Below are 24,176 nucleotides of genomic sequence, written 5' to 3'. Positions count from 1 at the left end.
GTGTGTGGGGGTGGATAGGTATGGGGGTAAAGTGGCTGAGGCATGTGGGGGTCTGTGTGTATGGTAGTGTAAAGGAGGGTCTAGGTGCATGTGTATGGTGGGGTGTGCATGTGCGATGAGCCCTATGAACACAGACATACATTCTTTCTCTCATTGCATGCACGCGTGCGCACCCCCCCCCCCCCCCCCACACACACACTCCCTCCCTCATGGCACACACACACTACACACCCTCCTGCTCCTGGCCCCAGGGTACCATCACAGGCTCTGTGCTCATGGTGATGCAGCTGGGGCCACATGGTGCTGGAGTGGCCAGCTTCTGTTCAGGGAAGAGGTGAAAGCAGCAGCAGGCAGAGGCTTCCAGTTGGGGGAAGAGGAATAAGGGTGGGGTGGGGCCAGGCCCTCCTGCTGGGTGTTGCCAGCATCCTCTGTGTCCTATTGCCCCTGGCTCCTGTCATCTTTGACAGGCAGTCAGGAACAGATAAACATTAATTTTCCAAAAATTTTGGGGGCCCCACAGACCAGACAGAATGGCCTGGCAGGCCACATCCAGTCTGTGGGCTATATTTTGCCTGCCCCTGAGCTAGAGGGAGGCCTACAGGGCTAGGCCTGTTTCAGTCTTCCAGTCAAATACTGACTTACCCCAATTTTTCCTAGCTGCTGATATCAGGCAGAGTCACAGCAATACAATGATATTCTTGCAGATGAAAGCCCAATCTCTAAAACAATCAACTGTTTGTTCTAGTAGAAAAAAATAAGTCCAAGGATTGAGATATTTACATAATGCATTGTGGAAATTCCGGGTTACTAAACAGGAGACTATAGGCATCCAACCTTTGTTCTAAAAAAGGCACAATAAAATATTTTGTGAGTAGATGAGGAGAAAGAATCTCAGTGAGATCTATTGCAAAGTACATACAGAACAGCAGGACAGCTATGGGCAGAGAAGGTGGTTATTGTCAGGAAGTTAAATGGTTTCTTTGTCTCACTGTTCACTAGAGCTAGCAAAAGAAAATGCCAGAAATAGTAAAAGCTTCCTAGAAAACAGGTGATGACATGTATATGAAAATAAGGGTGACAATATAAACAAATAGGAAAAAAATCAAAAAGAGAGGAACCCTAAGACAAATTAAAATTCAGATTTGTTAGAGCCAGTTGTTCAAATGGCCATATTAAAGTTTAGGGACATGGGAACTGCCAAGACCATCTGGTCTGGTACCCTGTCTTTTGTAGTTGTAGGCAGATGTTACAAAGAAAGGCGAAACCTTCTTATACTTAATTTAGTTAAGTATACAAAGTAGTGGATGACCTAATATTTCCCCACCCATGCAGGCAATAAGCTTGTTTACCTTTGGATTTTTCAAATTGTTAATACAAAACAAACTTGCCTTTTAAACATCTTCACCTAACCTCTGAGTATTTTTTGTGAACGTGAATGTCACATTGACTAGGGAATCATTTCCATGTTAAGGATTTCTTTCCTGGTTTGTCCAATGAAACTGCCTGGATTATTGCAGGACATACCTCACCACTCCCTGCAAATGGCGTATGTAGTGGTGCCATGCAATGAACAGCAGAACAGGTGTCCAATGCAAGCGCTTAAGGAAATGACTATGCTTTCTCATTGTCTTGCATGCCATGCAAACATGGTTGCTGTTTATCCCAGCAACTTTACCATATAGAGCATCTTGCTCATTCATTGCATTTACTCAGCATTACTCTCTGAGACCTTACTTTGCTTGATTAAATACATTAGACATGCTATGAAATATAAATGAATGCTCATTATGCCAAAACTTGGAATATAAATTATATAACATAAATTATAACATAACCTTGTGGAGTGTGTGTGTGTGTGTGTGTGTGTAATTAGCAGGGATCTGGGTTTTCCATTTCCCACGGAAAAATGGAGAAAACTACGGATTCCCTGTTTTTAAGTTGGAGAAAACGCAGATTTCTCTTTTTAGCAGAAAAATCCGTGGATTCTCCACTTTTGCAAAGAGCTCTTGCAGGCTGGCACAGCTCCAGCCTGCAAGAGGCATTGCAAAAAGGGCGGGAAACCCCCAACCCTGGATGGACGGGGAGGGAGGGCAGGGCCTGAGCCTCTGAGGCAGCCAAAGGCGGGCTCAGGCTCAGACTCACCCTTCAACCCTGGAGCATGGAGGTAAGTGGGGCTCTGGGGCAGGGCTGGGGAAAATGGTTGGGGGCTGGAGGGAGTGGGGGGGTGCTGCCAGCCCCACATGGCACACTGCAGTGGGGAGCAAGGCCAGGGGGTGAGGGCAGGGGTGCCCCTCTGTGGGAGGGCTTTGTGGGCAAGCAATGCAGTGTGCAGTGTGATGGTCCACACACATGTGCAGTCCACACACATGTCGCCTGGCCACCGGCCCAGGGGAGGGGGAGGGGGAGGGGGTGGGGGAGGTAGAGGCTGGTATGTGGCCGGAGCACAGCTCTGCAGCCACAGTGAGGGATGGGGGTGCGGGGGTGGGGTGGGAGTGGGCTTGCACCTGGCAGCCGTTGCCGCTTACCCAGAGGGCTGTGATGGTTGCTGCCTACAAAACCTCCCACTGCCTCCATGGAGCCATGCCCGGAGCTGTACAGCCAGAGGCAGTGGTGCAATGGGGGGTGGTGGTGGGAATGGCTGCGTGCCACCCGACCACCACCACGCTGCTGCCTCACGGTTGGCTACACAGCTCCGGGCATGGCTCCACAGAGGCAGTGGCCGTTACGGCCCTCCAAGTAAGGGACAGTAGCTGCCATGTGCGAGGCCCCCCCACCATCCCTTGCCATGGCTGCAGAGTTGGCCACGGAACTGTGCTCTGGCCACATGCTAGGCTCCCTCTCCCCCTCCTCTGGGCAGGCAGCATGTGTGTGGCCCGCACAAGGCAGGCACATGGCCCCACATCGCTTGTCCGCAAAGCCCCCCCCGCAGAGGGGCACTCCTGCCCTCACCCCCTGGTCCTGTTGCCAGCTGCAATGTGTCACCTGGGGCCGGCAGCACCCCCCACTCCCTCAGCCCCCAACCATCTTCCCCAGCGTTACCCCACAGCCCCCAACCTCCACTTACCTCTAGGATCCAGGGGCAAAGTGCATGGCTCCATGGTGGCAGCATTTGCCCGTAAAGCCCCCACAGCCTGCATGCAGCCGCCACCACCCCGCACCACCACTGAGCCATGCAGCCAGTTGAAAGGCATGCCACTGTATGCAAGCTACCCTGTTTTACCCCCCAGCTGGGCAGCACGTATGTGACCCACACATAGTGGTTGCCACCGCACTGCCTCTGCTGCACCCTCCACTACTTGCCCACAAACCCGTGCAGGTGGCCATGGGATGGTAGCACAGGGTGTAGTGGCAGAGTTGCGGTGGCAGCCTCCATGTGCGAACCTCGTCAGGCCGGCTGGCATGTGTGCGGCCCACAGAGTGGCACCCCTGCCCTCACCCCCTGGCCCTGCTCCTGGGAGTGGGCACAGGGGCACACTCCCCCACTTCTTGATCTATGCCCCAGCACCTTCCCTTTCCCCTGCCCTGCCCCTTCCCCCCACACACACTTACTTGCTGGGGTGGGTGTCAGTGTCCGTGTCTGTCTGTCTGTCTGTGTCTGGGGGGCTGTTGCGAGGGGCATCAGGAGGGTTGTTGAGACTGTGGTGGGGAGTGCGAGGAACTAGCAGAGCTGGGGGGTTGTGGGAGGCCTTTAATTTTTATCATGGATTTTGGGTGTTTAATCAGAGAATTTGCAATTTTTAATCCAAGAAAACCAGGATCCCTTGTAATTAGTTTCAATCATATATTGGGCCCAAGAAAGATCATGAATTTCTTGTCGAAAATTCACGGCACGTGCACATGTAAAGTATCATTTTTCACGGAATATTTATGGACCTACGACTGATCTTGGCAAATGGGCCCCAGTAGTTTTGTGAATATTCTGTGAAAAATGATACTTTACCCACACTTGTGGCAGGCAGGCACACAGCCATAGGTGGTGGAAGGCCAGGGCTAACAGGGCTTATAGAATCATAGAATAGAAGGACTGGAAGGGACCTGTAAAATCATCAAGTTTGGTCATGGGCAGCAGGTTATTGGGCTCAAACAAGCTCTAGAGGTGCTTGTCCAGCCTCCTCTTGAACACCTCCAGTAATGGCAACTGTACCACCTCTGCTAGGAGTGTATTCCAGATTTTAGATACCTTTATGGAAAAGTTTTTCCCTATGTCTAGTCTAAATTTTTTCTCAGTGAGCTTGTGCCCATTGGTTCTTGTCCTCCCAAGGGATGCCTTTCTGAAGAGTTGAGGCTTAGCCTCCTTGAATGCAGGGCATCACAGAGGGCCACAGGGCAGCCCAGGTGTGGGCTCTGGGTGGCTGCAGCAGGTGGGAAAGGGTGCACAGACAGACCTGGTGCTTGCATGCAGTCAGGACTGCAGACAGACAGCATGCAGAGCAGTGCCCACCACAGCAGGTAAGTTGGGGAAGGGGTGTGGGGGCAGGCTGCGTGCTGTGGGCTGGGCTCTGTGGCCCGCTGCCACTGCCATGGGAGCCAGCAGCAGCAGGCACATGGTGTCATGTGCGGCAGATGGTGTTCCTGGAGCAGCAGCAGCAGGGCACACATGACCCCCGGGCCTCTCCCAAGGTGCACATAGTGGCAGGAGCCCCCTGCACCCCTGGACAAGTTGCCTAGGCTCCAAGCATCCCACCACCCACCCCAGGGCCCCGTTCATGCCTGCCCTCCCACTCCCTCCCTGACTGTGGGGGCCTCGATCTGTACCCCTCATGCCCCTTCCCCAACTTATCTGCTGTGGTGGACAGTGCTCCACACACAGTCTGGCTGCAGTTCTGGCTGTGTACAAGCTCTGTGTCTGTCTGCGCATACCCCTCCTCCCCTGCTGCAGCCTCCTGGAGCCCATGCCCAGGGCTACTCTGTGGCCTTCTGCACTGCCCCGCGTTTGGGAGGCTAAGCTCTGTTAGCCAGCCTTCCACAACTGATGCTTGCAACCCTTAAAAATCATGGTGTGGGGAAAATTTTGCAGTTTCTATGCAGTCCGCAAAAATCACGATTTTCTTAGGGGCCTATTTGAAGAAATCATACATACACACATATGTGTGTGTGTATGTGTGTATGTATACAAAATTTTTGTTTAATGTAACTTTAAAAGAAAAAGAGTATTTTAAAAATACATCATACCAAAACCTGGACAGATATTAAATTAGCAGTAAATACCAGTTATTGCAATACATTGCATCTCAGAAAAGCTGAAGAAAACTGTCATTACAAAATTAGAAATCAAGACCTCAAAGTGTATAATCCACAACACATGCAAATAATGGGTTTACTCTTGATGTTATTTTTGACAATAAGAAGCTAGACATTAAGAAATACAAGCATCAAATATTATCTTAGTTCTGGACTGAACGTGAAGCAGTGCACAAGCCTGTTCTGTATCCAGTTGCCTGCACCTGTCAGGACAGCATTATGTTATGGGGAGGATAAGCATTGGTGGACCTTAGTCCTCCTTGTCCTCATCCCCTTTCATGTAGCAATAATTACTGCTGAGCAGTGTTGCAGCTGAAGTTTTAGATAATGGTAGTCAAGCCCACCCAAGCTGCCAAACATTGGTGTTTGTTACCTTACTCATAGAGTTACTTAGGGTTGGAAGGGACCTCAGGAGGTCATCTAGTCCATCCCCTTTCTCAAAGCAGGACCAGCCTCCAAGCCAAAGCTTTGTCTAACTGGGTCTTAAAAACCTCAAGAATGGAGATTCCACAACCTGTCTGGGTAACCTGTTCCATTTTTCCTAATATCTAACCTAATCTTCCCTTTCTGCAACTTGACACAATTGCTCCTTCTGTCATCCGCTACCACTGAGAAGAGTCTAGCTCTATCCTCTTCGTAACTATCCTTCAGGTAGTTGAAGGATGCTATCAACCCCACCCCACCTCAGTCTTTTCTTCTCAAACTATATAAGCCCAGTTCTCTCAGCCTCTCCTCAGAAGTCATGTTCCCAAGCACCCACATCATTTTCAGTGCCCTCTGCTGGACTGTCTCCAAACAGAGGCCTAAAACTGGACACAGTACTCCAGATGTGGTCTCACCAGTGCCAAATAGAGAGGAATAATCACTTCTCTCAATCTGTTGGCAATGCTCCGAATGCAGCCCATTGTGCCATTAGCCTTCTTGGCTAGGGACAGACATTACACATAAACCAGTTTAAGTGATCAGAAACTAGTTTAAACCTTAACAGAACAGATGTTCGGTGCACATAGGCCAGTTTGAAAATGACTGAAACCAATCTGAGATAAGCCTGGTTGAATGTAGTTGACTTAACTGATTTGGGTCAAACTGGTTTATGCAATGTCTGTCCCAGACCCCTTGCTGGTTTCAGATAAACCAGACTCCCCCAGCATCCCAGCATGCTCTCTGGGCTGGGCAGGGCTCTCTGCTTCATAGCAGAGTTGGCCCCCACCTTTGTGCCCTGGCTGAAGCTCCAGCAGAGACTGTGAATTACTTTCCCCCTCCCCCTTACCACTCCTTGCTAAGTAGGAATTCCCCTCTCCCCTCTGCCTTCACGAAAGGTGTCTGTGTTTTAGCTAAGGTCCATGCTGAGTCAACAGGCAGAATCAACAGGCAGCTGGCAATGTCCCTCTGTTGTTTTCCTAATGGGGTGATAAACACTGTGTTATCAACAGGGATTCGGGTTTTCCATTTCCCATGGAAAAACATGTATTTCCTAATTTTATCAGAGAAAAAAAACGGATTTTGCCTTTTAGCAGGAGATACCAGTGAATTTCCCACTTTTGCAAAGAACTTTGCAGGCTGGCATAGTTCCAGTTTGCATGTACATGCAGATGGTGCTCTCTGCCCGACTGCTCCCCCCACTCCCCACAGCTCCTTGCAGGTTAGAACTCTGCCAGCCTGCAGAGAGCGCTTTCCAAACATGCAAAATCCACATTTCTCTGTTAAAATAAAAAAAAAAATAAAAATCTGTGTGTTCTTGGGTAAAAGGGGAAATCTACATTTTCTTCATTTTTCCGTGGGAAATGCAAAATCCAGATCCCTGCTCATGAGACTTCTTGTAGTCCAATCCTCCAATTTGTCTAGGTCTCTCTGAATCCTAGCCCTACCTCCAGCATAGCTACGCCTCATTTGGCAGTAAAAATCTTTCCCAAGAAACAAGTCTAAGCATCTCCATCAGAATGCATTTGAAAAGAAACATCTCATCAGTAAGTCCTGAGCTTATACTTGCCTAGATTTGTCATCTGCTAAGTGATACCCATTTTTAAATAGAATTATAATAAACTATCACAGTCCTTCATCGCCTTCCATTTTTATGAGCTGCCAGTAGCACAAATTTCCAGTCGTTTAGGGTGAAAGATGCTGAAACCCTTGATTTCTTAGTTAGCAATGTTATGGGGAAGAGGACCAAATAAAACAAGTTCCTAAACAATTCTAATTATACGTATATGTCAATGCCTTTTTCTCTTTCCCGTTTTCAGAATTTTCCTACCTTCTCCATGCTCTTTGAATAATGGTAGCAGCATAGTTCTTCTTCCGAAATAGCTCTTTTCTTGTTCTTTCCTTTTCTATTATCTGTATCCGTACCTCTAATGGAATGAGTTCGTTATGCATACTTGGCCATGTTGGAAGAGGACCTGACTGATCTGGTTTTTCCAAGTCCAGATTGTCCACAGAAACAGCACATGTTGCTGTATCACTTGGCACCAGTCTTGTAATTCCTACCTCAACAGACAATAAAGGGCGGGCCCCCTTTTTTAATTCATCATTTGCCCCATGGATAGATTTCACTGTGCCACCTGAGCTGGTACTTCTGATGTTTCCAGACCCCACTCTGGCACTTCCAGGCCTGCTGGAACCAGCAGGAGAACACCTCTCATCCTTTAACTGTCTACTTCTTGCTCTCAGTTGCTGCATTTTGCTGCTTGAGGCAGTTTCACAGTGCCTTGAATTCCTTGTTTTTCCATCAGTGCAATTAAGGTTCTGTAAGCAAGCTGCTGTTTCTTCACATTGGCTTCTGCCATCCAATGTAGATTGACTTTGATCTCTTAATTTATCCCCAGCACTGGTTAGCCTACATGCAGGGTTTTGCTTTTTGTTGCCATGTCCAAAGGAACCATTTGCCCTTGCAGTCTGATTTTTATGCTTTTCACCATCCACTTCTGTAGCAGTTGCATGTTTTGCTCCATTTCCACCATTTTCTTTACTACAATGGAAATGCACACAAGCTGGCTTCTTTTTGATGTGTTTCCTAGAATATTCTGTAAGGAGACAAATGAAAATTCAATATTACAATCACTGAAGAGAACTAAATTATGTCTATTTTTCCAGGGTTTTTTTTGCATAGTAATAATGATCAGGTTTAGCAGCAAGCAGCGGGGCTGCCAGGGCCCCTCTACCAATCAGCGCTGGGGAGGCAAAAACCATGGCAAATTTTTGCTTCCTCAGTGATCAGGGCAAATGGCTCCGCAAGTGCGGCCCCTCCGCCAATCAGAGCTGGGATGGTGGAGTGGCAAAATGAAAAAAGTTAAAGGAGCCACTGCGGGGGGGGCACTTCCCTCACGATTTATAGATATCCCTAATAATTGGTTGAATAACTTCAAGCAAAGAGAAACTATAAAGGGACCACAGTATTGCCAGTGTCAGTGGGTTTCCACAGGAGTTTGTTCTGGGTCCAGTGCTATCTAACATTTAAATTAATTATTTGGTTGCAGGAATAGAGAATTTACAGAGTACATTTATAGCAGACACAAACCTGGGATGGATTATAAATACTTAGGAGGACAGAATTAAAATTTGAAGGAATCTTGTCATATTGCAGAAGTTAGCTCTGGATGACAAAATGAAATTCAAAAAAGACATATAGAAGGTGTTTCAGGGGTGTACTTGGTAGCCGTGTTGGCCTGACACAAAAAGACATACAAAAAAAAGACACACAGAAAGAGCCCACCAGGCACTTTCATCTGGACGGTGAAGCCCACCAACTAATTGTACCCAGCCCAGCCCTTTCGCCCATGAGGGTGGGAGCGAGGCACCCATGTATACAAACATCCTGCCAACATACCCTATTGCATCTCACTCCCACCTTTGTGGGTGGAAGGGCCTGGCCTGGCCAGCATGCAGCTTCTGGGCGGGGCTACTGCTGCAGTCACCAGGGGACCTGCTCGAATTCCCTGGCACCCAGCTCACTCTGGGAAGTAGGGAAATGTCAGGGGTGGGAGCGCGGAGCCTGCACCCAGGGCGTGGCGGCAGCACAGAGCTCAGGTGGGCAGGGTGTGGGCGTGAGGGAAATTGGGAGGGTTTGAGGATGCCCCCCCCATTTCTCCCATGGTGCACAGGTTCCACTGGCAGCACCAGTGGTAGGAAGGGGTGCTTGGAGTTAGTGGCTCCTTCCAAAGAATTGGGATCCATATGGATAAAGTAGAAACCCCACAAGGCTGTGCTTACATGCAAAGGGCTAGGCACCAGGGGGTAGGGAGGAGAAAGAGGGAGAGCAAACAGAGTGGGATGCCTGTTGCAATAACCCCTGAGTCTGCCACCTACCTCCTGAACCTAAACGGTAAGGTCACAGCACGGCAGGTGAGAAAGTGAGATAAAGCAGGCAACAGTGGAATTGTGACAGGTGGCTATGGCTCCCAAGTGACTGGGGAGACCAGACTGTTGCCTTTTTTATGAGCAAGGCCTCATGGACCACACGGAAAGAGTGTGAACGAAGAGTGGTCATTCCTCAAGGATACAATCCTCAGTGCACAGAAGTTGTCCATACCTGTACACAAAAAAGGTGGCACAAGGACCGGGAAGTCATCTTGGCTCAATAGGGAAGTCATAGATCTTTTGAAAAAGAAAAGAGAGGCTTACCAGTGATGGAATCTAGGAATAGGCCCCAAGAAGAACTACATAAGACTGGACCACAACTGTGGGGGGAAGATTAGAAAAGCAAAGGCAGTGACCAAATTCAGGTTAGCAACTGAAATCAAGGACAGTAAGAAGTCCTTCTATAGGTACTTAGGTAACAGAAGGAAAACCAGTAGAAACGTGGGACCACTTTTTGATACATCTGGACATCTGATCACCGACATCAAGGAGAAAACTGAACACCTGAATGAGTCTTAGCCTCTGTATTCCACCAGTCTAAGAGTGATAGCCTGATGAATGCAAATGTGACACAAACTAGTCACAGTAGGGATGATTACCTACTGGTCAAAGAACAGCTAGAGAAGTTGGATATTTATAAGTCAGCAGGACTGGATGAACTCCATCCAAGACTGCTCAACAAACAAGCCAAAGTCATCCCTGGCGAACCTCTTTGAAAATTCGTGACGCTCAGGAGAGGTCACAGTAGACTGGAAGAGGGCCAATGTTGTACCCAACTTAAAGAAGGGGAAAGAGACGACCCAGGGAACTACAGGCTGATCATCCTGACCTCAATCCCATGAAAAATCCTTGAAAAATGTCTCAAGGAGTCCATATGTGATAAACAAATAGAAGGCAAAATTCTGAATGACGGTTGTCACGAGTAGGTCATGTCCGACTAACCTTACCCCTTCTATGACCAGGTTACTCACCACCTGGATAAGGGAGACAAAGTCAGTGTCATTTACTTGGACTTTAGGAAGGCCTTTGACTTAATGTCCCATGAGGCTCTCAAACTAGGGGACTATGGGCTTGACAATTCAATGGTCAGATGGGTGGGAAACTGGCTGTGGGGTCAGGGCCAGAGTGTACTAATAGATGGACATGTGTCAACCTGGGGTAGCCAGTGAGGTTCCCCAGGGTTTGGTACTTGGACCAGTGCTTTTCAACATCTTCATTAATGATCTGGATGTAGGGATGAAAAGCATACTGGCAAAGTTTGCCCATGACACTAAGTTCTGGGGAAGTGCAGCCATAATAATCCAGGCAGATCTAGACAGATTAGTTAGATGAGAGACCAGAACCAGATGCTGTTCAACACTGAGAAGTGTAAAGTGCCCCATCAGGGGAGGAAAAATCTGCAACAAACCTACAGGCTTGGTGGTGCTACGTTAGCTAGCACCATGTCTGAAATGGTCTTGGGGGTCATAGTTGACCATAAAATGAATATGAGCCACCAGTGTGTTGCTAGTTAGCAGAGCAAACAATATGCTGGCATGCACTAACCGATGCATCTCAAGCAAAACTAAGGAAGTTACTTTCCCATTTTACTCAGCATTGATGAGGCCACAGCTGGAGTACTGCATCCAGTTCTGGGCGCCACACTTCAAGAAGGATGTGGAGAAGCTTGATAGGGTCCAGAGAAGAGCCACTCATATGATTAGAGGCCTGAAGAGCAAGCCATATGAGAAAAGGCTGACTGATATGGGACTTTTCAGCCTAGAAAAAAGAAGACTACAGGGGGATTTGGTGGCAGCTTACAAATGTATCAGGGGAGAGCATCAGGGGCTAGGTGAACAACTATTCACCAAAGCACCCCAAGGGAAAACCAGAAGCAATAGTCACAAACTCCTAGAAGAAGGTTTCAGACTGGGTATCAGGAAAAACTTCTTTACAGTTTATGTGACCACACTCTGGAATAAGCTCCCAGCATGGGTGATACAGGCACCTACCCTGAAGATCTTCAAAAGAAGACTGGAAGCACATTTTGCTGGGGTTGTTGGTGCTAGTTAGACCTCCTCTGGCATACAGTGTCCAGGTCTGGGCATCACATTATAAAAGCTATAGAGGAAGTGAGAGGAGCCAAAAGTGAGTAAATAAGAGAGAGAGAGAGAGAGAGAGAGAGAGCGTGCTCACTGTGTAAGGAAAGGTAGAAGAAGCTAAATAAACCAGAATTTCACTTGGAGAAAAAAGCTGATATGGGGAGAACATGATAGTGGTTATTTTAAAATACCTGAAAAACTTCAAGGAACAACTACTTTCCCTTACTATAGAAGGCTGGATGCAAGGCAATGGCTTTAAAGTGCAGCGATGAAGATTTGGAATATCTAAAGAAAAGCTTCATAGCTGTAAAAAAAATAGGACTATGGAACAAGCTGACAAGTTGTGGAATCTCCTTGATAGGAGGTTTTCAAGAAAAGGTTATACAAGTATCTGTTTGGGATGGTTTTGGAATAGCCAATCCTAATTATACAGGGGAGAAAAATAGATGACCTTCAATGTCCAACTCCAGGAATTTACTAATTTGCTCCTTGCCCACACTAGATTTGAATCAGATGCCTAATCTAGCTCACACTGGCCGTCTACATGTGCACTTTACTGCAGAGAAGACCAATTAGCTGCAGAGTAAAGCACCATCTATATATATATGACAGTATTAGGGCCACAGTAAACTAATGAACACTGTGGTAAGATAGTGGTAAGCTGGGGACAGTAGTAAGTTATGGTGGAATAATTAACTGTGATTACGCACCCGTGTAGATGTTGCCCATGGGCATAAATTGCACCTGTTCAACTAAGCCAGTACGGGACCAGGCTCCTGCCTGCTGCCTACCCACATGGCTCTGCACTTTTTGCACTCTTGTGCCCCAGCCAGCCCCTCCACTGCCCTGCGCTGTCACCTGAACCTAGAGTCAGAGCAGGGCAGGAGTAGCCCTGGTATTAACTGGTCCACCCCACCTTACATTGCTATTGTCCTGAGTGCATTTGTAGATGCTGCACCCAGGAATAGTTTACTTTGGCTCAAACTGCTCTGGCGTTTATTGCTTCAAATTAATTGTATGTGTAGATACACCCATTGTGAAACAGTTTCTTCATCCATTTTGCCATGTTATCCTTATTTTACAAACAGGACCAGAGCATAGCAACAAAACACACAACTGTATTAACACACCTGTGTGCTCCACTGAATTCAGCAAAACAGAATGCTATCACTCAAAGCATATCTGAGAAACCATGGTGTATCCTATCGTTTCATGAATTCCTTTCTGAACACTTGTCATCATCCACTGCCCAGAAAGCTCAGAGCACTGCTGCAATATCCTACACTGAACTGGTGGAACCTCCCATTTTCCTATTTGCTTTATGTTCCCTTTTCCCCATTCTCAAGTCCAGGCTGGGACATTATGTCAAACATGGCAGAGAGCAGGGATGATAATAGCTTGGAAGCTGGACTGGAATACAAAACTGAAAATCTCTTGGATGTTTTGCTTTAGCTGCAATTAAGAATTTGGTTAGTTAGGAGTCTGGAGGGAAAACACAAAAAACTAAGGAACAGCGGGGAGCCAACACAGCAGGCAACACAGCTGCTGGGGAGACTCCCCCTGGCTGCTGCAGGGGGACAGAGCAGGGAAGGAGCAACCCTAGACTTGGTTGCTCCTATTGGGTGCAAATTTGCTCCTCACACAGGCACCTATGTACGTTTGCCTGGGAGCACTTTAATGAGCCTGAATTTTCTGCGGAGAAAATTCAGATGCATTAATTGCACATGTAGACATGCCCACTGACAGCAATGTCTGAAAATCTTTATTATCAAATTTAACTTGCTGTGCTTTTCTTTTTAAAAGGGGGATTTTCCTAAATTTTGCCTCTACATTTCTCTGCAAGCAGGGCAGGAATTTACATGGCTCTCTAAATTTAATACTATAATTATTCAGTCCCCACTTGCTGTGAAGTTAAACATATAATTACTACCACACAGTTGCTACCAACAGCAATGAAAGCAGTACTGGGACAACAATTTGTATACAAGTAGCACATCCAGTATTACCAGGACTTTATTCTCAATTCCTCAACAAATAGTCCAGCCTTTTACAACTCCACTCTGTGACACTGAAATTTACATGTGACCTGCTGTTTGTATCATGAGAAGATTAGATAAGAATTGTGACCTACTCAAGTACAACATATTTTGGGCACATCTACATGTGACCTTTAATGAGCATTATCTTATTTTAATGCACATTAAAGCATCACAAAAACCACGTGGTTTCACTCATACACATTAAAAAAGCTAATGAGTCTTTTTTTAGTACCTCACAATTGAGGTACTAAATTTAATGAGCATTAAGGTAAGCAGGCAGAGGGATTGGACGCAGCTGAGCTGGATCCAGAGGTGAAGCCCCCCGGATCCCTCTTAGCTGAGCCGGTAGGGAGCCACGCTCCCAAGCCACGCTGTGTGAACAGAGTGCACAAACAGGGGGAGGGCTAGGGGGGACTGTCCCCCCGAAGCTAGGGAGCACCTCTGGGGTTAACCCTTGGGGAGCAGGCTCTGGAGGCACTGGAACCCCCCAGTGGGGGAGCATAAGGGGTGGGACTGCCAGCAGGCACTTCCGGGAAGACTGGAGCACCTGATTGGCTGATTGGGGCAGTGGCGGGAAATTCAAACCGTGGCCTTAAAAGCCGCAGTTTGACATAGCCCCCGGAACTTGGGAACCAGGAGCAGCAGAGAGAGGAGGGATCCAGGCACACGTGTGTCCCGCATGCACGTGTGCCCCCTTACCAGACCCGAGGCAGAGGCGGATGCAGCAGCAGTGGAGCCAGCAGCGGGGGCAGCAGCAGCTGATCTCCCTAAGGTAAGCGGGAAGAGGGACTGGACACAGCTGAGCCGGATCTGGAGAGGAAGCCCACCGGCTCCCTCTTAGCTGACCTAGTAGGGATCCGCGCTCCCAAGCTGTGCTGCATGAACAGAGCGCACCAGCGTATGCATCGGCGTTTGCGCTGGCGGGTGAGCAGGAAGGGCCAGCAGGGAGGCTCCTACTAGGGCAGAGCGGAGGAACTGCAATAAGCTAAAAACAAGCAGCAACTCCTATGATGGTGTTGACGTGGGGTGCTGCCAGGGTCCCTGCCCGGGGGGAGCAGCCTACCCAGGGCTTGTCTGAGGCCTCCACACAGACAGAGCCCATGGGGAAGCTTGTGTCCCCCCACCCCCTGGCTTGCGGGGATTGCCCAGCAAGGCCTGGGGGGGGCAGGGATTGGGGACCCCCATACCTGTCCTGCAGGCGCCTGCCTCAGGGCCCTGGAGGCGCAGTGAGGGAGCTCCAGGAGGAGGTTAGCAGGCTGAGGGGAATTGGAGAGGTGGAGGAAGAAATTGACGGCTATTTCTTTTCCCTGCAGGGCCACACACCTAAGGAAGAAGCACCTTGGGAAGTGCCCTCCACTGCAGAGTGTCAGATGGTCACCTCCAGAACCAGGGCTGCTCGTAACACAGCAGTACCAGTTCCTCCAGTCCAGCTGCAGAACAGGTACGAGGCCCTGGCAACTCTGGAGAAGGAGGGAGAGGAGGTAACTGGAGAGGAGGCAACTCTCCACTCTCCACGCTCTGAACAGGCTGAAGGAGCTAAGCAGTCCTAGAGAAGAAAGCGTCGAGTGATCTTCATAGGCGACTCCATCCTGAGAGGTACAGAGGGCCCCATCTGTTGCCAGGATCCCTCCACACATGAGGTCTACTGCCTACCCGAAGCAAAGATTCACGACATGACAGGGATGATCCAGGCCGTGATCCAGCCCACCGATTACTATCCCACGGTCCTAATCCATGTAGGTACTAATGATGTGGCCAGGAGAAGGCCTGATCACCTGATGGTGGACTACCACGCTCTGGGGGGTGTGGTGAAGGAGATAGGTGCACAGGTGGTATTCTCTTCTGTTCTACCAGTGTGCGGACGTGGTAGATGGCATGAGACGTGCATCACAGAGACCAACTGGCAGCTTCAGGAATGGTGTCTTGAGGCAGGCTTTGGCTTGCTTGACAACGACTCACACATCATGACGAGAGACATGCTCGGGTGCGATGGGCTCCACCTTTCCCCTAAAGGTAAGCGTGCGTTCTCTTCTAGGTTGGCGGATCTCCTCCGGCGGGCTTTAAACTAGGCTCATTGGGAGAAGGGGAAGATGAGGGAGGAGGAAGCCTTGGACTGCTAAACCAAGCAGCACTCACAAGTACAGCCCAGCCTAGACCGACAAGCGGAACATATACACAGGTACGCAACAGGGGCCAGGGCAATGCTGTGATTAGGGGGCCAGTGCACACATCCACAGGAGGCCTCAAATGCCTCTACACAAACACTCATAGTATGGGAAACAAGCAGGAGGAACTTACCCTCCTGCTAGCTGACACCAACCCAGACATAGTGGGGCTCACTGAAACGTGGTGGGACCCAGCGCATGACTGGGCGGTGAATATCAAGGGCTATAGGCTATACAAGAGGGACAGGACGGGGGGGAAGGCAGGAGTGTGTCGCTTTACATTGAGGAGGAATACACATCCTCGTCAGGTAGCACAGAGTCAGAGGACCGGCACACGGAAGTGCTCTAGGTTAGAATACAAGGCAGTCGAGGGGAAAGAGACTTAACGGTGGGGGTCTACTACAGACCACCCAACCAAGGGGAAGAGCTAGACCAGGAGTTCTTAAGTCAGCTCACGGAGGTAGTTAGGTCAAAGGACGTGGTCATCATGGGGGACCTGAACTTTCCAGACATCTATTGGGAAGAGCAGTCAGCCAGGTCTGACTGCTCACATAGGTTCCTAGCCCAAATGTAGGACCTCCGTCTAACCCAGGAGGTGTACAGCCCCACCAGGGGAGACAACTTGTTGGACCTGGTGCTGGCCATGGGTGATGACCTAGTGAGGGGGCTGCGGGTGCTCAACCACATGGGTGACAGTGATCATTGCCTGCTGAAATTCACCATCCAACGCAAGTTGGCAAAGGCCTGCAGCAAGGCAGCAGTCTTAGGATTTCAGGAGGGTGGACTTCAATGAGCTAAGGAGAATAGTCAGGGAAGCACTGAGGTCCCAGAGGGGAGGGGAGCCGGGTGTCCAAGAAAAGTGGTGGCTCCTTAAGAAGACGATCCTCCAAGCCCAAAGGAAGGTAATCCCAACATGGATCAAAGGGAGCAAGAGGGCACAAAAGCCCCCATGGCTCACCAAAAGCATCTGGGAATGTCTTCTAGCTAAAAGGGAGACGTACACCCAATAGAAGGGAGGGGCCATCACCAGGGAGGATTATACTGCGGTTGCTCGGGGATGCAGGGAGGGCAGTCAGGAAGGCCAAGGCGGAGATGGAACTGGGACTAGCTTCCCAGATCAAGGACAACAAGATGTCCTTTTTTAAATACATAGGGCGCAAAAAGAAGGTACTGGGTAACGTGAGGCCCCTGCAAGACACATTAGGAAATTTGGTTGTCACACCAGATGACAAAGCTAACCTATTTAATGACTTCTTTGCCTTCATTTTCCTGAGCTGGGACCAGATCAGCCCCCACCCCCCCCACCGGCCCCCTCAGGACCCAGGGGAGGCACACCTAGGCCAAGGGCCAGGGAGGATCTAGTCAGGGAACTTCTGGAGGGACTGGATGTATTTAAATTAGCTGGTCCGGACGATCTCCACCCCAGAGTGCTGAGGGAATAAGCTGAGGTCATTGCGGGACCCCTGGCGCGGCTTTATGAGCACTTGTGGTGCTCTGGTGTGGTGCCAGAGGACTGGAAGAGGGCCAGTGTGTTTCCCATCTTCAGAAAAGGGAGGAAGGAGGACCCGGGGAACTATAGGCCAGTTAGTCTTACCTCGAGAGGTAAAGCGCTGCTTGACCTGGTACTGGCTACTGGGGATGACCTAATTGGCGATCTAGTGATCAATGGGAAGCTGGGTGACAGCGACCACGAGCTGATCACCTTCATCATCTGCCGTAAAGCTGGTGACTCAGTCAGCAACACTGAGGCTAAAAAGAAAGGCCTACAAAGGATGGAGGATGGGATTCACCTCCAAGGAGGAATATTCAGCACTGGTCCGGTCCTGCAGGGAGCAAACCAGGAAAGCCAAGGCTGCAACTGAACTCCAGCTAGTTTTGAGCATCAAAGACAATTAAAAAAGTCCTTTTTCAGATATGTGGATAGCCAGAGGAAAAGCAAGGACAACACTGGACCCCTGCTGAACCAGATGGGACAACTGATGCCCAGGAAAAAACAGCCTATTAAAAGGGTACTTTGTGTTGGTCTTTCATCAGTCCCATGGGATGCCCATGCCCACTACAGGGCAGAGGGGTCTAGGTGAGGGAGATCCCTTGCCCTCCATCAATGCTGACCTTGTGAAGGAACACCTTGAGAGGCTGGATACCTTCAAGTCAGCTGGCCCGGACAATCTACACCCCAGGATACTCAAGGAGCTGGTGAGCATCATAGCCCAGCCTCTGGCATGGATCTTTGAAAACTCCTGGTGCTCTGGTATAGTGTCCAAAGACTGGAAAGAAGCCAATGTGGTGCCTATCCTCAAGAAAGGGAGGAAAGTGGATCCTGCTAACTATAGGCCCATCAGCCTGACTTCTATCCTGGCGAAGGTCTTAGAAAAGTTTATTAAAAAGAGGCCATCCTTAATGGACTGGCCAATGCCATCATCCTGAGGAATAGCCAGCACGGGTTTCTTGTGGGTAGGTCTTGCTTGACCAACCTCATTTCCTTTTACGACCATGTGACCTATCACCTGAACAAGGGAGAAGAGATTGATGTCATATATCCTGACTTCAAAAAAGCCTTCAATCTGGTATCCCATGATCACCTTTTGGTGAAACTGGCCAATTGTGGCCTTGGGTCCACCACGATCTGATGGCTGGGAAATTGGCAAAGCATCCACACCTGAGGACAGGAGAGCGATCCAGGCTGACCTGGACAGGCTCAGCAAATGGGCAGATGAGAACCTGATGATGTTTAACACTGAAAAATGCAAGGTTCTCCACCTTGGGAGGAAAGACCTGCAGCATCCTTATAGGCTCGGCAGTGCTGCGCTGGCTAGCACTATGGAAGAAAGGATTTGGGGGTCATCATTGACCACAAGATGAACATGAGCCTTCAATGCAATGCTGTGGCTAGTCTCAAGCAAATCCCGGGACGTCATTCTCCCCTTGTACTTGGCCTTGGTGAGGCCACAGCTGAAGTACTGCATCCAGTTTTGGGCCCCACAATTCAAAAAGGATGTGGAGAAGCTTGAGAGAGTCCAGAGGAGAGACACATGCATGATCAGAGGGCAGGAAAACAGACCTTATGTCGATAGGCTGAGCGCTTTGGGACTCTTTAGCCTGGAAAAGCGCAGGCTCAGAGGTAATCTGATGGTCACCTATAAGTTTATCAGGGGTGACCACCAGTATCTGGGAACGTTTGTTCATCAGAGCACCCCAAGGGATGGCAAGGTTGAACGTTATAAACTACTGCAAGACCATTTCAAGCTGGACATAAGGAAGAATTTCTTCACTGTCCGAGCCCCCAAGGCCTGGAACAGCCTGCCATCAGAGGTGGTTCAAGCATCTACATCGAACACCTTCAAGAGTAAATTGGATGCTTATCTTGCTGAGATCCTATGACCCCAGCTGACTTCCTGGCCTTCGGGTGGAGGGCTGGACTCGATGATATTCCGAGGTCCCTTCCAGCCCTAATGTCTATGAAATCTAATGAGTATTCTACACTTGTCCGTATCTGTAGGGAGCAAACCAGGAAAGCCAAGGCTGCAAACAAACTCCAACTGGCTACACATACCAAGGACAATAAAAAGTCCTTTCAGATATGTGGAGAGTCAGAACAAAAGCAAGGGTAACATTGAAACCCCTGCTAAACCAAATGAGATAACTGACAACCGACACCCAGGAAAAAGCCAACCTGCTTAATGTGTACTTTGCATCAATTTTTCAATCAGCTGAAAGGGACCACCTTGCCTAGCGTGATGCGGGACAGCCAGGGTGAGGGTGAATTTATACTGAGCATCGGTGTAGACCTTATAAAGGAACACTTGAGAGACTGGACCCCTTCAAGTCAGCTGGTCCTAACAGACTGCACCTCTGAGTACTTAAGGAGCTGGCAGGCATCATAGCCCAGCCACTGGCAAAGATATTTGAAAACTCATGGCACTCAGGTGAAGTATCTGAAGACTGGAAGAAGGCTAAAGTGGTGCCCATCTTCAAGAAAGAGAGGAAAGTAGATCCGGGGAACCACAGGCCAATCAGCTTGACCTCAATCCCTGGAAAGATTCTAGAAAAAATGATCAAAGAGACTCTTCTTGACAACCTGGCTGATGGCAACATCCTGAGGGACAGCCAGCATGGGTGTGTTGTACATAGGTCTTGCCTGACCAATCTCATCTCTTTCTATGATCAGGTGACATATCACTTGGACAAGGGAGAAGAGATTGACATTATATACCTGGACTTCAGAAAAGCCTTTGATCGGATGTCCCATGACCTTCTCATAGAAAAATTGGCCAACTGTGGCTGTGGCTACATTACAGTCCGATGCCTAGGGAATTGGCTCCAATGTCAGACCCAGAGAGTGGGAGTCAACGGAAGTGAATCATCATGGTGCTCTGTGACCACTGGGGTCTCCCAAGGCTGCGTCCTTGGATCTTTTCTCTTTTATGTCTTTATTAATGATGTGCACACCAGTATCAGAAGAGGAGTGGCCAAGTTTGCTGATGACACTAAACTTTGGGACAGAGTGTCCACAACTGAGGATAGGCTAGTGATCCAGGCTGACCTGGATAGGCTTAGAATGTGGGCAGATATAAACCTGATAACCTTCAATATGGAAAAGTGCAAGGTACTCCACCTTGTGAGAAAAAAAACCCATAGCATGCTTGTAGGCTTGGCAGTGCTATGCTTGCTACCACCACAGCTAAAAGAGACTTAGTGGTCATAACTGAACATGAGCCACCAATGCAATGTCACAGCCGGTAAAGCAAACAAAACTCTGGCTTGCATCAATAGATGTTTCTCAAGTAAATCTCAGGATGTCATCTTCCTGCTGTACTCAACCTTAGTGAGGCCGCAGCTGGAGTACTGAATCCAGTTCTGGGCTGAACAATTCAAGAAGGATGTGAAGAAGAGAGTCCAGAGGTGAGCCTTGCCCGCTGATCATGAGCATAAGAATAGGTCTGATGAGAGTCTGAGAGCCATGGGACTCTTCTGCCTGGAAAAGCTCAGGCTCAGGGGTGACCTGGTGGCAGCCTATAAGTACATAATGGGTGTGCATTAGGATCTGGTTCTGGTTCCCCCAAGGCCTGGAATAGACTCCCTCCAGAGGTGGTGCAAGCACCTACCCTGGACTCTTTTAAGAAACTTTTGGATGCTTATCTTGCTGGGATCCTTTGACCCTGGCTGACTTCCTGCCCCTGGGGCTGTGGGCTGGGGCTGGTGCTAGTGCCAGGCTATTCCTGGTGGGGGGCTGGGCCAAGCTGTGCTTGGGGCCAGCGGCAGTGGTGCTGGGAGAGGGAACTGGGAGGCTGTAGCCCCACCTGTAGCCCCCTCCCAGTGCTGCTACCGTGCACCCCGAGCACTGCCTGGCCCAGCCCCCACTGGGAAGAGCCCAGTGCAGCCCAGCCCCAGCCCACAGCAGTAGGCTGTTCTGTCCCATGTGCAGATCCAGGGGTACATGCCCCCCACGCCCTCCCTGGATGCGTACAGCAGGAGCCTCCTCTGCCCCATCCCCACTCCCTCCCCAACAAGTGAGGCCTTAATTTGCACACCTCTCCTTCCCCTGGCCCCTTCCCTCACAATGCACTTATCAGCCAGACCCAGCTGCTGTCCTGGCTGCCTGTGTGCTGTGCTGCAGCTGCATGCACACAGGTGGCATTTATTGGCCACATTAGGTCTGCGTATCCCCTACGACCTTTTTAAGTACCCCTAGGAGTAAGCACACCTCCAGTTGACAACCACTGAGGTATTTGATTTGGAATCTTTTATACATGGCAGATGGCTTTTCATTGGGATGCAAGAACCTGATACTCACTTAAGGCCAAATCCTGTTCACTTCTCTGGAACTTACATACATAGCTTCATATGCATGTAATCTGTTTATGCATTCAAAGGGTAAGGTGGGAATAAAAATGGCTAGGTAGACAATTAGAGAACTGTCACTCATAGACACAAGAAGAAACAGAATTTGACCTGGACTCTTCCTTGATATTTGGCCTTATAAGAAACAGAGTATAAGGCAGAAAGTCTAGCCAGCTGTCAGAGAATTAATGTTATATTCATTGCAGAAAGTCAGGATTAGAATGGTGAGATTTTCTGAAAGTAAAACCAAGACATTTGTTCTGGGAAATGGTGGGGGCTGTGGCATGATTTTGATAAGGCTCAGGAAAGTGACATGGAACAGTCTTCTAAAGGGGTAATGGGAGACTGTGAACAACAGAGACTTGTTGGAATATTTTGCTTACCTGGAGCACTGTCATGGATATTATAAACTGTTCAGGAAAGACAGGCACGGAGCAGAGGAGGAAGAGTTGCACTATATGTGAAAGAGCCATATGATTGTTCAGTGCTCCAGTATGAAATTGGAAATAGGTCTGTTGAAAGTCTCTGGGCAGAGAGGAGAGCAACAAAGGCGATGTGGTGAGCAACAAGGGTGATCACCAGACCAGGAGGATGTGGTGGATAAGAGTTTCTTCAAACAGCTAGTGCAAGTTTCCCAGTCACAGTTCTCATGGGGGACTTCAATCACCCTGATACCTGCTGGGAGGGCAATACAGCAGTATATAAAAAATCCAGGAAGTTTTTGGAGAGTGCTGGACACAACTTTCTGGTGCAAGTGTTGAAGAGGCCAACTAGAGGCCATGCTCTTCTTGACCTGCTGTTCACAAATAGGGAGGAATTGGTAGGGAATGTACTAGTGGATGGTAACTTGGGCAGCAGTGACCATAAGATGACTGAATTCAGGATGCTGAAGAAAAAAACCTTGTCTGTTTGTCTTTAGACCAATACGGTTATAACCTGTAGCGCTTACTTCTAGTGTTTTTATCAACTGGTTTTTGGATTGCTAAACATACACTGGGAATTTACGGCAAACAATTTCAGGTTCATATGTTTTGGCTCTGAGTACCTCCTGGGTAAATCGTTTCTTTGTATAAAGGAAGATGCTTTTAAGAGTGACCATCTTTTAATTAATTATTTCTTAATCTAATTTTTACTTCTAGTGTCCAGAGATGTGTTTTACTGGACATGTTTTGAAAACTGGATTTCTGGTTTTGACTTACTATAAGCATGAGTAGTTACATTCAGAAGTGACTTAAATGATGCTACAATGTATATGTCACAAAACTAGAATAGGAGGAAATCAGCAAGTGAGTGCATAAGATGCTGTAGTTTGCACACAGATAGATAAAAAGTGATAATATTGCAGGAAGGTAAGTAACAGGAAGAGGTTAGATAAGTCATTTTATGTTGCACACATACTGATGGCCTCAACTACTGAAAACACTTAGAATACTTCATCTGAATGCCTCTGACAGACAGATTGTTCCACGCAGGTGTAGGTGGAGCCGGGAAGATCCTTGTCCCTTGCACTTCCCTACACAAAGAAAGAGGAAAAACATATTCCTTGCCCTCAGAGGCATACAAACAATGCTCTGCCCTACAGCTCCTAAAGGTGACAATCATATCCAGGGAGTGGGGGAAAATCACAGGTATGGCTTTGAGGGAAGTTGGAGGTGGGGGAGGAGTTGTTACAGAAAAGAAAGCTCTCTGCATACTCCTTCTGTGTGCTGTAGGCTTTCACTTTTCATAATCTGGCCATGTCTATGAAGGTAAAGTATCATGATTCCAAGCAGAATACTTAAACCAAAAAGCACCAGAAGCCATAATCCGTTTGAAATATTTTGGATACCGAGTTTTACATACAATATAAATGTCTGTAACAATGACCATGCAAAATGATTGAACTTGCATGCTAAAATATGATTCCTATCCAAAAGTACATATTGATATCCTATATAAGTGATTTATATAATAAAAGAACAAAAATGCAGCACAATATACTTTCTCCCATGATGGAAGCAGTTACAATCCATCCCTGAAAATCAGTGCATAGTTAATCTGGCCAATCAAGCAATTACAAACCTTTCTTGAAAGTGCAATCCTCACCCAGAAGCTCTGCAGTTGGGCATTTCTCCTTTGATGATGCTTTGTTCTGAGAACCTGTAGGTGAACCTCTGTTGCTTCTCCCTGCTTGGTCTTGAGACATGCTGCAGGAGAAAGGTCTTTTACTATGCACATCAGCTGGTTTACTAACTAGCTGTGCACTAGTATAACTCTTCTCTCTATTTGCAAGCTGTTGCTGTACACAATTGAGCTGGAGGTTATGCATTCCCTTCTGCAGGCTGGCTTCTTTTCTCTTATTTTCTTCTTCTCGTTTCCTGTAATTAACACCAATAGTAAATGCCAAATCTAAAGCATGGATCTTCACAGAAATGTGACAGACTTAACAAGAGCTCAACATCACACGATTTTCATAA

At 48.3% G+C, this 24,176-nt stretch overlaps 1 protein-coding gene across 5 annotated transcripts in view; it reads right to left on the bottom strand.

Annotated features, from left to right (window-relative positions):
* Positions 1 to 24,176, bottom strand: part of INVS (inversin) — a 226,767-nt gene that overhangs the window by 27,018 nt on the left and 175,573 nt on the right. For 4 of the 5 annotated variants that reach the window (XM_090049450.1, XM_090049448.1, XM_090049445.1 and 1 more), the window contains 2 exons: positions 23,782 to 24,077; positions 7,493 to 8,261 (listed from right to left, as the gene is read on the bottom strand). In XM_090049450.1, the coding sequence (XP_089905576.1) occupies positions 7,493 to 8,261; positions 23,782 to 24,077 (1,065 nt within the window). The remainder of the gene's footprint in view (positions 1 to 7,492; positions 8,262 to 23,781; positions 24,078 to 24,176) is intronic. The other variant, XM_090049446.1, reaches the window with a different exon arrangement.

This window comes from Crocodylus siamensis, chromosome 5 (genome assembly GCF_052110815.1).
Source record: "Crocodylus siamensis isolate JL-2025a chromosome 5, ASM5211081v1, whole genome shotgun sequence".
NCBI classification, from domain to species: domain Eukaryota; kingdom Metazoa; phylum Chordata; order Crocodylia; family Crocodylidae; genus Crocodylus; species Crocodylus siamensis.
Note: the sequence above shows the minus strand (reverse complement) of the source record. Positions and strands in the feature narration are given on the sequence as shown.